Source organism: Fonsecaea erecta, assembly GCF_001651985.1.
Source record: "Fonsecaea erecta strain CBS 125763 chromosome Unknown Scaff5, whole genome shotgun sequence".
Taxonomy (NCBI): Eukaryota; Fungi; Ascomycota; class Eurotiomycetes; order Chaetothyriales; family Herpotrichiellaceae; genus Fonsecaea; species Fonsecaea erecta.
In genome coordinates this window covers 902536-917805 of record NW_017387248.1, presented here as the reverse complement: position 1 = coordinate 917805, position 15270 = coordinate 902536, and the positions used below count along the sequence as shown (strand labels likewise).

Here is a 15270-nt window from a genome sequence, read left to right as displayed (position 1 = left end):
ACAGAGAAAGAAGTCCCATCGAGCGGCGGATGCTCTTCACTTTTCTGCCACGTCAGCTTCTGGGACTGGATGTCCCCCTGAGTTTTGGATGGGTATGGGGGGCCGGGCTGGCTCAGCTTGATCGAGAATGAGGCTTTCTGATACGTATATTCCGATACAATATATTTCTCCACACGCCCGACGGATAGAGATGATGTGATATGTATAACTATATCTCCAGGAACCGACTAAGTGAGAGCTATTTGCACAGAGGAGAATGAATTTTGCAAGCTTCAGGTTCTTGGGGGAGGGGGGAGGGGATGAGCGGAGGAAGGGAGAAAGGGGCCTGCAATGAAGAGGATTGTGCTGCGAGGGTGTGATTCCCAAATCGACACATCCTGTTTGTTCGTTCGAATGATAGACGAAGAAGAAGCCGTTTTGGGGTGATCTTTACCAAGCTATCACCCCCTGCATGCGCTGGTTTCGTTTGAACAGAACAGCATAACATCACGGATGGACCATTTCATTTGAACTTTGCACACACTATCTGATATCATATCGTCCGTTGGTGGTTGAGACACCTCCGGTGGCCACACCAGGGCGAACGAGGGATTATGTTTTTGTTTGGGACCTCCCCCCCACCCTCCGGGGATCATTTACGGATGGAGGGTCGTGCCAGACGAACAGCCACCACTCAGTCCTAGACGTCGAGAAGTCATCGACCATCTCTGTCTCTCCCTCTCTCTTCAACCACCTCTCCGTCTAGTTTCAGTGGACTTGTCTTAGGACTACACATTCCACAATCGCGAAGCGATATATCAGCCATCTTTCCACGCTACTATCTCCGCCTCCCCTTTGACCTGGAAAAACATTGCTTGGGGACTTGCATTTTGTTGAGGGTGTTTCTACTTACACAAGTGCACGAATTCGTGTTATTCTGCCCGGGGGAGCAATTGCCCCGACAATCGCAGAAAGCTTTGCCCTCGGCGGCGTCGTATTTGCAGACGTGGTTGGACCCGCACGAGACGCCGCCCGAGCAACAGAGCAGGGAGCCGTCGGGCAGCTCGCAGGCCCCCGTCGCGCCGCCGCAGAAGTTCGACGTCGGCGGGCCGATGCCGAAGTCAAAGCTGACTTGGGCTGCGGCGCTGGAGGTCAGAGCGGCGGCGGAGGCCACGAAGAGGAGGTTTGGGAGTTGTAATTTCATTGTTTTGTTCGACTGGGGTTTCGGGGCAGGCGCGTTTGTTTCTGGTGATACGAGATACGTACAGAATGAGGTGCGAAGAGAGAGAGAGAGAGAGAGTGTGTGTGTGTGTGTGTGTGTGACAGACAAGAATAAGATAGAGTGAAGGAAGGAGTACACGGTTCTGATAATGTTACATGTATATATATAGTCTTCATACTATGGGGGAGCTTGGTCGATTGATTCATTCCGTGGAATATTACCCTCATTCGGGATTCTTCACGAATCCAGGGATCCTGCATAGCAAATGATACGAGTAATCTATCGACTTTCCACGCGTGGCAGGAGTCTATACCACTAGGCTGGTCGCCGTTGTGTCATCCGTAGACGTTACATTTACCGGAACAAGTTAAGACAGTCCGGGAGGAATCAATAAATAGTGGGGACGGGGCATCAGTATCCATTGGGTGCGAATGGTGCAAAGACACAGAATTGCCTGGAGACTGGACTGTACTGCCTTGTTGGAATGCATGACAATGGGGCCTGTCGAGGACATGCGAGAAAGACCCCGTCAACCACCATCAGACCGGGCTGTCACAGCTGGACACATGACACATGAGCAAGATAGTCTGGGCTCCCGTTGTCCCAATCGGCAGGCAGGCCACTGTACCCGCGGGATCGGGGGTCAAGAAAAAACAGCATAATCTTCTCTTCTTTCCGGTCCGCACTTCTCATGCTACGCGGAAAGGTCAATTTGCCCGGGTCGAAAATAATGGCTCTGGCTCCGGCTCCGGCTCTGGCTCCGGCTCCGGCTCTGGCTCTGGCTCTGGCTCTGGCTTTCTCCGGTATGCCCCTCATCGAAGCAGGAAATTGATCAGCGTGGCAGGATACGGGCGGGCTCTGCAGAGTCTGCAGTGACGAGCATGAGCTTTTGTAGTTGCAAGTTACTTCCTCTCTCCCATCGTAGGAGCTGTCGTCTGTGGGTTGGATGAACATATGAGGAGGGTCGGTGGAGGTGCTGGCCGTGATACCGACTGACTGACTGACTAACTGACTGACTGGAGGACGGTAGGATTTAGGGCCTTTAGCATAAAATGGACAAATGTTGGGGCATTGTTGAACCTGAACCGTTGAATCTCCTATTTCCTTATCTTCCACAGTCTGTTCGTCAGTGTTCGGATTTCAACCTCCTCAAAGGCGGCGAGGGGACGTCACTCTCAAAATCGCACGTAGTGCCCAGCCGCCAGAGGAACCGCTCGTCGTTCAAGTTCAGGCCCAAGTTGACCTTGACCTTGCCGGCGGCGCTGAGGGCGACAGCAGGGTAAATCTGGCCGCGCACGTTCTGGAACCCGGCCTCCATCAATCGCTCGCCGTTCAAGGTCCAAAACACGGTCTTTTTCTTCACGTCGATCCCGCACCCGACCGTATCGCCGTACCCATACTTCCGCGCCGACCCGAGGTCCTTGATCTTGGGCGGGTCCGCCACGCACCAGATCTTGCCGTCGTCGCTGTGGTATCCCCAGCTCGACGTCCCCAGCTTCGACCACCCCGGGAACCACAGCTTGGTGGATCCTGTGGGCTTTTGCGTGATACCGATCACGAACATCGGATCGATGATCTTCTCCTCGCGATCCGCGATGGTCATTTCAAAGTAATAACGCTCGGCCGACGCCGGGATGGGGTGATCGGTGACCAGCGTCTGGTCCGTCGTGTAGCACAGATTTCCATTGATGGTATCCGTGGTGGGCTTGCCTCGTTCAAGCAGCTCGATCTCCAAACCACATGACGAACAGACCAGCACGTTGGAGAAGCTCCCCACAAACCTGGACGGTCGACTGCCCGCCCTGAGCTTGCAAGTCTTGATCACTTCGACCACGTCCAGCCGGTCGTACTGCTCGGCGAGCTGGAGCACGTTCCAGCCGTGTTCGTCCGTGGCGTAAGGGTTAGCTCCGTATTCGAGTAGTTTGGCCACGAGGCTGGGGGAATCGTTGATGGCCAGCGTGTGCAGCAGCTCGATCTCCGCGATGGCCGCTTGCTGGTCGTGGTCGATGAGGGCGGATATCGTCGTCTCCCGGGCCTCATCCGGCTTGGTCCAGATCTTGCCATAGCACAGCTGAAGTGGTGTCTTGCCCTCCGGATCCTTGCATCGACTGTCGGCCCCGCGTTTCAGCAGCGTCATCGTCGCCTCCGGACGGGCCCGCAGTGCCGCATAATGCAGGGCCGACCAGCCTCTATTGGACACCGTGGTGAGGGCAGCCTCATTGTCGACATGGGCAAGGATGAATTCAATTACGGTAGAAAGTCCTCGAGATGCGGCTCTCATGATCGGTGTTTTCCCAAAGGTATTTCGCCAGTTGAGATGTTCGATTCCCCTCTTCTCCAACATGGCTTTTCCAAGCAGGAGAGCGGACTCGGCGTCACCATGCTTGCAGGCCATTCCGAATGGTGTCGCTCCCATGGAATTTCGTTTGAGTGGATCTGCCCCTCGCTCAAGGAGGACCGTCACCACGTCCGTATGGCCAGCCAATGCGGCCACGAAGAGCGCTGTTTGTCCGTTTTCATTTACGTCTTCGATGTCGGCTCCGCGGTCGAGCAGCAATTTCACCGCGTCGCAATTTCCGGCCAGGGAGGCCTCGAGCAATGGTCTCTCCGACGCGCCATCCTCTGTGTCGACCCCGGCACCTTTCTCGATGAAATACTGCATGATGTCGACGCGACAGTTGACCCGACGGGCGAGGAGATGCATGACAGACTCCCCCCTGGTATTCCGGATGTGGATGTCCGCTCCGGCCTCAACCAAGGCCTGGCCAATCTCAAGCTCGGCTTCTCCCCAGGAGAAGTAATGCAGGGCATTGTTGCCAGTTTCATCCAGAGCATTGATATCGGCCCCGTGTGCAAGGAACATGTCGAGCTGCGCCTTGGTCACGGTCCGACACAGAAGGAGAAAGTGAAATGCAGTCCCCACAGGCTCTTCTTCAAAATGGTTGTAGGCATTGGGGTCAGCCCCAGCCTCCAACATGGCAAGCAAGAAAGCATCCTGAACCTTCTCTGTATCCATTTGGTAAGCTACCACCCAACCCGACGCACTCATTCCCTCCGGCGTCTTGAAGTTGATAAGTTCCGAGGCATTGGGTCGGGCCAGGAGGATGTGAGCCAGGCTGGTCAAGCCACAACACGCGGCAAAAAAGAGAGGCTGTATTTCTTGGTCGTCAACAAAGACATCCATCGAATCAACGGAGAGGCCGGCCGCACACAATGTTCTGATCCATCCTTTCCACGCCTCGGATTCCGGATTAAGAAATCGGTCGAGAAGGTCGCGTAACTTGTTCCATTGCTCTCCAGACCTTTCATTGGCCGGATAGATGTCTTCGAGTTGTGTCAAATGCCACCTCAGTCTCGATATTTCGTACCGGGCCGTGAACGCGTCTGAATCCCACTGCAGATCCCAAAGCCTCGCTCGATCCTGGTCCGTCAAATCTACGTTCTCATCGCTGTCTACAACAGAGTGATCGTCTGTTGCTTCGTTTGTCGGCTCAGCATTGTCGTTGTTTTGAGTTTCTTCTCCATTCGGTGGGCCATCGCCATTCGGTAGGCTCCCGTTCTCTTGTACATGATTTGAATCACCATTGGGCAGGGTAGACTTTGAATCCAGGTCACCGGAGACACCATTAATTGACGGGTCGCCATTGGTTTCTGATGGTTCCTTTTTTGCTGCTTCCTCGTGGTGGTCTTCAGATGTTTGGTGGTCATTGTTGAGGTCCTCCATTCGATCATCGGGGCCGTGATCATGCACCTTGATGCCATTGCTCTGGATATGCTCGTCCTGGGCTTCCGTAAATATTGTCTCTGCCGGCGTTGCCTCCGCCGGTGGTGCATCATTCTCATTTTGGACGACTTCAGTTCGGTCCACACCTTCCACTTTTGTTTCCTCATCTTCCTTACCATTCGCTTTGTCTCGAGGTTTAGCGTAGTACTTGCGTTGGAATGACGGAGATAGCAGATGCTGAAGGATCGTGGTGATTATCTGCATGTGTCCTTCCCGTTCGGAAACGACAAACTTTTTACTATTTTTCAACTCCTTCTGGCATCTGGCACATTCACATTCGGGCTCAGCCGCCGATTTCGCACTACCATTGACCACGCTGTTTGATTCCAGGAAAAAGTCTCGCACGGTATTGTGGACAAGGCTTACGGCATGGTCAGTGTTGACGCGAAGGAAGCCGCTTCCCGCTTGTCTGATTTGGTCTTCATACAGTTCCAAGTGCACGTTCTCTTGGTCATCGTCAAGCAGAGGGTTGGATTCCTCATCCGTAAAACTGCCCTTGTACCCATCAATGAGTTCCTGGACACGCAATTCCTCTCCCGCAAGAATCGTCCAGGTAAGACAGTGGGTGAGCAGATCGTAATAGGCCGGGTTAGTCTGATTGAGCCGCTGAGCATAGATATTTTCAACACCGGACGGCAAGGACTCGAGATGCGATGATAAAGGCCTCCGCCACGGCCGACGCATGAAATCCATAGCCAACTCGACGTAACGAAAATAACAGCCTGCTTTCTGGGTAATTTCTCGACAAGCTTCGTCACGCTCTGCCGGGGTGAATCCGGGCAATTTGTCCATCTCAGCTTGGACGTGTCTGGCGATATCTCCTGAGTTATTCTCCTCCACGCTGATTCTCGGACAATTTTCCAGAACGGCGGCAATGTCGGGTTCATCTCTGCTGCTACAGTAGACGTTTACCTTCAGGCCCGGGGTGCTGGCTAGTTTCTTGATCGTTTGAATGAATTCTTGTGTTTCTCCGTCCGCACACTCGTCCAAAGCGTCTATCACGAGGTAGATTCGCTTGTTGATGATCTTGGCGAGAGCGGTGTAGCTCTGTTCAAATACAGCTGGACCATCTCCTGATTTCTTGCTTGTGGTTTTAGTGGTGCTCTTTTTTTGGCGTTCGATATTTTCAATATATTCTGCCATGATCTTGTTGCACTTGTCCAAGACGTCCAATGATTGAGCTGCGTCTTTATAGAGCTGGGCGAGAAGATGACGCTCGATCTGATCAGCCTGCATGGTTGCCTGGGAGCCCTTGGATATGAAGAAATAGTGCACGAGAGAGTCGTGTCGGTGGGCGTTGTTCTTGAGGTCTCTGATGACCACAGACATGAGGAAGGACTTTCCAGACCCTCCTGTGCCGACCAGCCACGTCACATTACCACCTTCGGCGTTCACATAATCTTGAAACTTGTTGTTTTCCAGAATCCAGCCACAAGTTCCTGGCTTGCAAGCCGTCAGTTTAGAATCCAGCACTTGCTGATTGTCGTCGAGGGACGGTAGTTCCTTCTTTTGCCTTTCCCAATTTTCATGCGTGATCTCTGCCGCTGTCATCCGTTGGTCTTTCCTGTGAAGCTCATCCCTCTTCATCAATTCCTCCATCAACTGGTTCTGCTTGGCGGCCTCCTCTTGCAACGCCTGTAGCATTTCCATTTGATCCGACAAGCCCCTCATCATCGTCTGGTCATTGTCCAAGCCTTTCTTTTGGTAGTATTGTGAGACTTGCTGGTTTGCTTGGGAGGCATATTTGTTCATCTGAGCTTCATTGTCTTTGATGGCTTTGATCTTTGGCTGGAACTTTCCCTGGGCACTACGGAACAGGCCCTTGATGACACGGACACCAGCACCGGACCGGGCATATTTCCACATTTGATATGAGAACTCGATGATGTTCACGTAGGTTTCTTTGATGTAGCTCAGCACCTTCTCATGAAGATCGGTGAATTCTGGAGGATGGTCCTGACTCGCATACAAGCCGCCATACACTCTGCAAGAGATGAGAATCCCCAAGATGTCTGCACATGCCCCTGAGAAGAGGCTGAAGGTGGCAAAGTCATCTTGCACGGAATGGAGGCAGAGTCTGATACCAGTCCAGGCGAGGCCAATACTTTCCGGAGCTGACTTGATGGCAAGATCTCCCACTTTCATAAACTGGTCGACCTTGTCGAGGATAGCACCAAGTTTCCCATTGTACTCGGAATTGGCCTCCTTCTGGGCCTGCACGACCGAACTCCGAGCCGATTCGGGAGTCGTATAGTCTTTGAGGAAGGGCTGGAAGTTGGCGGGATCATGATTTCCAGAAAATACTGCTCGAGCAGCATTCCACGCCTCCCTTTCGAATGTCTCGTCCTTCTTTTTGTCGTAATTGCTCATAGCGGATCGGCAAATACTTGCTCAACTCGACAGGGTGGAAGATCTTGCCAACAGGTCATAAGGCTAAGTTCATAACAGGACTGCTATTTTTATGGGTCAAGTTCCAAAACGATCCATGAAGGAAAACGGTGCGATATATACTCACGCGACATCAAGACAAGACCAATGTAATGACTCCAAAAAAACTGAAGGCTTTTTAAGGACAAGGACGGCTGAATAAGAGACCAGCGAGCGGAGCACCTTTCAAGTCCCAGGAGAACATATCCAACCCCCTGATAGTCTCAGAAATTGGCTATCTTGCGGTTCTCGTGTCTATGCGGAGTCGTGGCCTGGACCATGCTCGTTAGGCCGACCACGCATGGGTGATGAATCGGTCCAGTGGTGGGTGGTGGTGGAGGCATACAGCGTAAAGCGCGAGCCAGCCAAGGCGCTTTGGCTCCAGTAGGCGTCCAGCCTTGGAAGGTGTTTGCTCGCATCCATTCGCGGAAAGTGATGGTCCGCATCTATTGTCCCAAGGGCTGTTTCAGCCGCCTGAAGAGAACCTGGTGATTCGCAGCGCACTTTGGGTGGAGACTCTGCCAGTCGAACTAGAGGGACACGGCCTGGGTCGAGCCGAGTCCTCAACCTGCGTGCTTCATGACGACGAGATAATATCGGCTCGCTTGATGTGGATCCTCTCCAGCTGAAAGTTGTAGCCGTCAACGGTCTCGTATCGAACTAGCCTGGTTTTGCAGATGTTGTGCAGCTTTCTGTCACATGGGCCAGACTGGCCCAGCTATGAGCTATTGGGGTGCAGCCATGAAAAGCCTTTGACCTGAGAAATTGAACAACAAGGGTGTCCATGGTCAGAACTTTGCAACAAATCGACAAACAAATGTCTCAGCGTCCCAAATCAAATCAATGGCAGTATACGAGAAAGAAAGGGTATAAAATTGGCAGCCGAACGTGCCGGCTGAGTTTGAAGGCTGTTAACTGGGGCCATTGACGTTGGCATGAAACGGGGAATTTTCGATTGATACGTACGTATATAATGCGCGTGAGGGGCCAAAACCTGACACGACGAAGGATTCGTTGCTGGATGTGGATTTTCTTACAACCACATAATATAGTAGCAACGGAGGGTGGCCGGCTATGACGACGACACATACTACTCGGTATAGTGATCGATATCGGTGGGGTTTAGAAGTCAGTGCCTTGAGATAGCTATCCTGCATTTCACACACATTTTTGCTATCACATAACCATAGGATTGCCGTTTCCCCCTCCTTTCTATGTCTATATCGTTGATCTGTACACTGATCCCATGATAGAAAACGCCATCGCTGTGCCCAAAATCAAAGCCACTGCTAAGTCTCCCACTCAAATGTCCCCCCTCTTCCATCATACGCATGGCCGAAATTGCAGAACCAAATCCCGTACATAAATCCCAATTGTAGGGACGTCAGCCTTCCAACTCGGCCATCTGCTCCTCGTTCCTCAAGTCGTTCGACGTGATTCCTCTTCGTTTTCTCCATTCCCACACTCCTCGGTCCACCTCTTCCCTATCAACTCCATCTGGGACCAGATAAAAGGTAACCCCCAATTCTGTCTCCACATTGCGGTTCCTACCTTCATCGTCGAAAAAGAGCATCTCGTCGAACGGTATCGTCCGTCCTCCCTGGCCGCCATGGCCAGATCCACCGACTGCAGACGATGGCGGTGGTGATTTCTTGAGTTGCGTTTGCAGACGTCGAAAGTGTGTTGTCTTAGACCCCGGGTATATTTGTGGATGGATGAATAGATCAATAGCCCTCAACGGTTTTGTTTCTTGGTCCTCTTTAGATTCACCTTGCGTTGAGGCAGGGACATGTAGGCCCTTCAGCATATCCCGTGCCAAATCTGGCGCGTGGGTTCTGCTCGCCAAACTCATAACGATGCCTTTCTCGCGTGCGGCAGCCAGTATTTGAGGAACCTCGGAGTAAAATCCATAAGGTTCTCCCCACCGATCAAGCATGCGAGTATTGAACGCCCCTGGTGTTGAGTTCTGCGGTTTCACGGGGGCAGAGACGTGCGTGTCAACCCAAAAGGGCCAGAGTGTATAGTCTAGATCGAAGACTATGACCGTAGGGAGGGGGAGGGAGTCGGTGAATGTCGCGGGGATGGAGGAAGAGGTGGATTGAGGACGCTGGGACGCGCGTGGTTTCGGCATCTTGACCACTGGTGCGGGAGGTGACGAGAAGATTGCAGGGAAAAGAATGAACAGGAGCCCGAGGGAAATAAGGACAAGGAGAAGTTGGAAGTTGGAAGAGGGAGGGATGGCCAGTTTCATGGACAGGCGAGCTCAATACCTCTCTGTCTCGTTCGTATTGATACTCTCAAGTGGCAACCGCACTGCGGTTGGGCTTCGACAAAATGTCTTATCGATAACGAATTTTCGCTCCGTTCCGGAAGACCCATTGACCCATTGACCCAATCCTCCTCATCACCCACAACTGTGACTGCAACTCCCTTCTCTTCTCTTCTTCTGAAGAGCTTCTCCTCTGGTTGATCAAAGGGGATGATGGCCAGCTTCCTCTTACATCGGCCATGCTGACCAACCAATGCTTGCGCCTCCCGTTTCGTGCAAGAATTACTTCTTGTCAACGCTGCCACTGCTCAATCACTTTTGCTGTCCCAAGGACTTTCAGTAGCGATGCAGCTGCAGGGCACGATGGAAATGGCCCAGCTCCGACCGTGGCCATCATTGGCTCCGGGCCAGCAGGCTTCTACACAGCCCAAAAGCTGCTGCGGGAAATTCGAGGGACAAGGATCGACATGTACGAGCAGCTTCCGGTCCCTTTCGGCCTTGTCAGGTTCGGGGTTGCTCCAGATCATCCAGAGGTAAAGGTCATACTGTCCCCCCTTCCCCGCGCGCAATGGTAGACTGACACGCCCTCCAGAATGTCCAAGACACCTTCCAAGCTATCGCCGCGTCCCCGGAATTCACGTTCATCGGGAACGTCAACCTGGGCCACGACCTCCCCCTCCCGCTTCTCGCTAGACACTATGATGCCATAGTCTTCGCATACGGTGCCTCGAAAGACCGCAAAATTGGCCTCGAGGGAGAAGACAAACCTCATATCTACTCCGCCCGCGCTTTCGTGGGTTGGTATAATGGCCTCCCCGAATATCGCAATCTCAACCCCGACTTGACAGCCGGAGACACCGCGGTGGTCGTGGGGCAGGGAAACGTGGCGTTGGATGTTGCCAGGACGCTGCTGAGCAGGGTCGATGTGCTGAGCAGAACCGACATCACCGAATACGCATTAGATGCGCTTGCCCAGAGCAAGATCAAGCATGTTCACGTCGTGGGTCGACGGGGTCCCATGCAGGCGGCATTCACCATCAAGGAAGTGCGAGAGCTTCTACACCTCGAAGACGTCAATTTCCGCCCCATCCCCAATCATCTGTTCCCGCCGGACCTGTCAAAACTGCCCCGCCCGAAACGACGACTCATGGAACTTCTGAAAAAGGGGAGTCCGCTGAAGGACAGCGCCCCCAAATCGTGGTCCCTGGATTTTCTGCTCGCACCGACCTCGCTGAAATGGTCCGATGCAGACCCTGATAGACTGGATGGAGTGGTGTTCTCGAAGACGAAGCTCGAGAATCCCGCCGATCCAGAGTCGAAAGTCAGTGCGACGGATGAGACGCAGCTGATCCCCACGTCGACGCTGTTTCGGTCGATCGGATATAAGGCCGAAGCGATTCCCGGTATGGCAGAGCTGGGCGTTGACTTCGACGAGCGGAAAGGAACGATCCGTCACGACGGAATGGGGCGAGTTGTGCCCATGGGCGATTCCTCCGGGCACGAGGCTTCGAGCATTTACTGCTCGGGTTGGGTGAAGCGCGGGCCGACCGGCGTGATCGCCAGCACCATGACCGACGCGTTCCAGACCGCGGAATCCATCGTCGCGGACTGGAAGAACAAGGCTCAAAGGCTGACGGAAGCATCGGCGCAGGGTCGTCGAGATGGGTGGAAGGGCGTCCAGGCCGACGCCGCCATGTCCGGCCTGCCACTGAGACCGGTCCACTGGGATAACTGGCAGCGGATCGACCAGGTGGAGAAGCAGCTGGGCAAACAAAAGGGAAAGCCGCGCGAGAAGTTCGGCAGTGTTCAGGAGATGTTGGGCGTGAGCGGTGACTGAACTGATCACTATACGAGGTACATGCTGAAGTGACCCCAAAACGAACACCAACATTCAAACGCGTCACTCGGTCAATCTGCGTCTCTCTCTGTATTCGTTTGCACGTGTCCCTCATACCCCAATTCTCCTCTCCTCTCTATAGAGAGTCGTGAGGGATGTTCCATCTCCACTGTACGTATGCAGACGTGTATATTATTGTATTCTCCAAAAGAAATAAAATTACACATTCACCAATGGTTCGTCCGACGTCCCCATCGCTTCAGCACGACGAACTTCCTTCCTTTCCTACTTCCTCCCTTCTTCCTCAGTTAGTTAAGTTCATTACATTAGTTCGTCAGTTCAGTGACTCCTACAAGAGCCTTGGGAGTACATCGCATGGGGCCAACTCGACTCGATTCAGCTCGACTCTTGTCATGCATTTTCTCCTTCTTCTTCTTCCTCAAGACTACCTTTGCCTAGGTAGGTAGGTAGGTAGGTACTTTAGCTAGACTTCGTTTCTTCAGTTGATTATTCAGTGGCAGAGGCAGAGGCGGAGGCAGAGGCAGAGAAGAGAAGAGAAGAGAACAGAAACTGTGCTTCGGGCTTTGTTTGGTAGAATGTACAAGGAGGAAAGCCAGCAGGGAACGAATAACAGCCCATTCGGGACCAAAATCATAGCCTTGTTGTTTCTGTATAAACAGATACATATAGAGAAACTACATGTTTCCCCAAACCATCTGATGTCTTGTTTTCCTGCCGTCGGCTTCACAGCTCGAGGGAGTGCCATCCAGCCTCCGCTCGTTCCGCGTCCAATATGCCCTGCACATCCATCTGTTTCGTCACATCGTCATTCAGGTACTTCAGCCCATCCATGGCCTTGCCGTTGCACGCTTGTCCCAATGTCAAAAATGCAAAATGTCCTCCAACAACAGGTCTCGCAAAAAAGTTCGGACCGGGAAACTCTCCTCTCCCTTCCGTCATGTGTAGGTCGGTAAATGGTCGGTCGGTGACTGTCTCGTTCACCCACTTAGCCACAGATTGCAGTATATTGGCTCGGACTTTTGGCGCCGCCACCGCCATCGCAAAGAATTCCCAATCCGTCTTGGTGTATAGATGTCGCGAGTCGAGAGGCAGTCCATATTTCTGACGAACGGCGTAGTACCAGTCGCTCTGCATCTGGTATATGTGTTTCGGCACGAATCCGTCCTTGTCTCCCCTAATGGAGTCCTTGAGGGGTTTCTGGTACTCATACCGTCCAGCGATGGAGGTTGTTTCCGAGGAGTTGGCTGAGCCCAAGTGGAAGCACAGGAGACTGTCCGCATACAGATTGTACGTGGTTGTCCAGGAACCATACCAATTGTACGCAACCTTGGCATGGGTCTTGTCTCGAGAAATCCCATATTCTTCCCACTTTTCAATGTACACTTTGGAGATGTTGTTGAACACTTTCGCATCTGCATAGTTCTCCGTGAGTTCTGCAAGCCCGGCCATGGCTTTAATGCCAATGATACCTTTAAGAGCCAGGTTGGTCTGCAGAGCCAGCCAGCCGGCAAAGTCGTCGGTCGAGAGCTGATTGTGGGGTAGCAGAGAAAACTCGACCAGGTAACTTGTCCATTGTTTCCATAATCGATAGCTTCTGCGAACCCACTTCTCGGCTCTCTTCAGGCTTTCCGGTTGCCCAACCCAAGCATCGTCAATGTAGAGAATGCCATCCTCCTTGCCCACAGACAACGGAGCCAGGCTGTCCGACGAAGGCATCGGTGTGGGAACTCCGCCCATCGGCTGCCATGTGGATGATGCAGTCCAGCCCGCATCATTTTTCAGAGCATTCGCCAATGCCAATCCCATGATCAGGATATTTCCACACTCTTCGACCGGCATGTACTCGTCTTGCCCTAACGGGTGCCCGGTAGCATTTGGGAAATGAAATCCAAGGTCATGCATGGCATATTTGTTTGGATATTGGCCGCTCAGCATGTGCTCAATAAGTGGCTCGAGCAGATATCCAAGCCAGCGCGCATTTGTGTACAAGAAGAACGGAAACGCAGGGAATATAACGTCAATCGTCTGGAAGTTTCCGTTTGACGAAATTTCCTTCAGGAAGAGAATCGGATCGTCTGGGGTACCCGAAAAGCTCGTCGCTCCCAGCACCTGACGAGCAGAGAGTGCAACGATGTCGACGTAGTCTTCCGCACCAGACTTGAAGGCATCCACAGCCAATTTCGCCGAATAGTTTGCCGCCAATTCGCTAGCATGATTGAAATCGAGGTAGTGGAAGGTGAGAACCTCTTGGACAGTCGGGAAATATGATTCCCACAGAGGGCGCATGTAGGTAAGCCCCCTCGCCGCGGCAAACTGAACAACGGGGTCCTGAATGTGAGCGATCGTAAACGTGATACTCTGGTCCGTGGATCGTGTACCGTTCAGGTCAAAAGACTTGGAGAATGCGAAGACAGGTTCTTCATCCATAATCGACCGGAATTTGTGATCGATCCGGTCTCCTAATGTCCCATTCCGGGCAAATTGCTGCCTCAACCGAGCCGACACACCGGCTTCATGATGCACGTCTGAGGGCGCGGAGAAGTAGAGGGTACCCCATTCAGCTCGATCTTGAAATTCGGTGAACAGCTGTTGCACTGCCCGCTGGACCTTCCACGTCTTGAAACCGCGGGATATACCCTCCAGAGCTGTATGATCAAGTCCCCAGACGATCTTGCTTCCCCGGTCACCGCTGACCCATTGGCCATTGACGTCGATGTAGATATCAACAGGCACATTACCGGAGACGTAGACAGTGACATAGCTCGCGGGGATGGACTGTCTGACAGTCGAAGTGGGAGTTATAGGGGACAAGAAAGAGACCGTAATGTCAATGTAGCTGGACTGCGGGTAGAGTGAAGACAGCGGCAGAGAGTAGGACAGATTCGTGGTGGAGGCATCATAGACAGCTCCGTGGTAGATCGGCGAGGACACGGTATAGCTACACAGAGGTCAGTTGTCCACTCCAAGACGAATGGCACAGATATTTACTTGTCACCCTCCTTCCGCAGCGAGTCCTGAGGTCTTCCGAGCAATGGGTATGCCGCCCTCGTCTCCGGGACACTGGCGAGAATGGAGAAGCCAATCTCTTGGCCGGTCCAAAACATGGGCCATTTTTCCCACGGCACGTCTCGTGCGTTAGCTAGCCAAGTGCTGAGGTACGGGTTTCGCACGATCAGAGGAAGGACAGGAGGCGTGAGGCGTGAGCATTCCGCCTGGAGGGGGAGCGCAGCGGCCAGGACCGCCAGTGCGGAAACCAGCCGCATGACGGGCGGGGAAAGGACTTTGTTAAGAGCTCGACTCGAGGACAGAAGACATGAGAGTGTGAAGAAAAGTGAGAGGAACACAATCCAAAAACACGAGGGGGAGAGCAAAATCCGGGGAACGGAGAAAGTAAGAAGTGTGTGGGAAGGGAGAAGAAGCTGCGATGGTCAGCCGATCAACTGCGCACCGAGCTTGCAACCTGCGACACCAACCACCAGCTTTGCTTCTCCAATCACGCAATGACGGCATCTGAGCAGGATGGGCCATGACTGTCAGCAATGCACTGCTTGATGCGCTTGTGACCATCCTCGGAGCCTCCATCGCTCATTGTCGCCGCCGACTCCCCTCCACCTCGCACTATGCCTGTTCCTGTCATCCCTCCATGTTTCGTCCGCCGGCAAGGCGGCACACATGTGGAAGTTGGCGTAAAAGAGATGAGGGCACCAGAGAGGACATCAGTGGGGATCTAC

The 15270-nt window shown here is 53.1% G+C and overlaps 5 protein-coding genes across 5 annotated transcripts; 1 reads left to right on the top strand and 4 right to left on the bottom strand.

The window, feature by feature from the left end:
- Window positions 1–761: 761 nt before the first annotated feature.
- On the bottom strand, window positions 762–1183 carry AYL99_06394 (hypothetical protein; the record flags this gene model as incomplete). Its single annotated transcript, XM_018837903.1, has 2 exons — window positions 762–767; window positions 893–1183. 2 exons carry the CDS (start codon window positions 1181–1183, stop codon window positions 762–764), a joined length of 297 nt encoding a protein of 98 aa, XP_018692463.1.
- Window positions 1184–2327: 1144 nt separating this feature from the next.
- AYL99_06393 (hypothetical protein) lies at window positions 2328–7355 on the bottom strand (the record flags this gene model as incomplete). Its single annotated transcript, XM_018837902.1, has 1 exon — window positions 2328–7355. One exon carries the CDS (start codon window positions 7353–7355, stop codon window positions 2328–2330), a length of 5028 nt encoding a protein of 1675 aa, XP_018692462.1.
- Window positions 7356–8796: 1441 nt separating this feature from the next.
- Window positions 8797–9543, bottom strand: AYL99_06392 (magnesium-dependent phosphatase-1; the record flags this gene model as incomplete). Its single annotated transcript, XM_018837901.1, has 1 exon — window positions 8797–9543. One exon carries the CDS (start codon window positions 9541–9543, stop codon window positions 8797–8799), a length of 747 nt encoding a protein of 248 aa, XP_018692461.1.
- A 605-nt stretch (window positions 9544–10148) lies between these two features.
- Window positions 10149–11518, top strand: AYL99_06391 (hypothetical protein; the record flags this gene model as incomplete). The annotated part of the gene is made up of 2 exons (XM_018837900.1): window positions 10149–10214; window positions 10274–11518. 2 exons carry the CDS (start codon window positions 10149–10151, stop codon window positions 11516–11518), a joined length of 1311 nt encoding a protein of 436 aa, XP_018692460.1.
- A 744-nt stretch (window positions 11519–12262) lies between these two features.
- AYL99_06390 (hypothetical protein) lies at window positions 12263–14802 on the bottom strand (the record flags this gene model as incomplete). Its single annotated transcript, XM_018837899.1, has 2 exons — window positions 12263–14477; window positions 14528–14802. 2 exons carry the CDS (start codon window positions 14800–14802, stop codon window positions 12263–12265), a joined length of 2490 nt encoding a protein of 829 aa, XP_018692459.1.
- Between the last annotated feature and the right edge of the window lie 468 nt (window positions 14803–15270).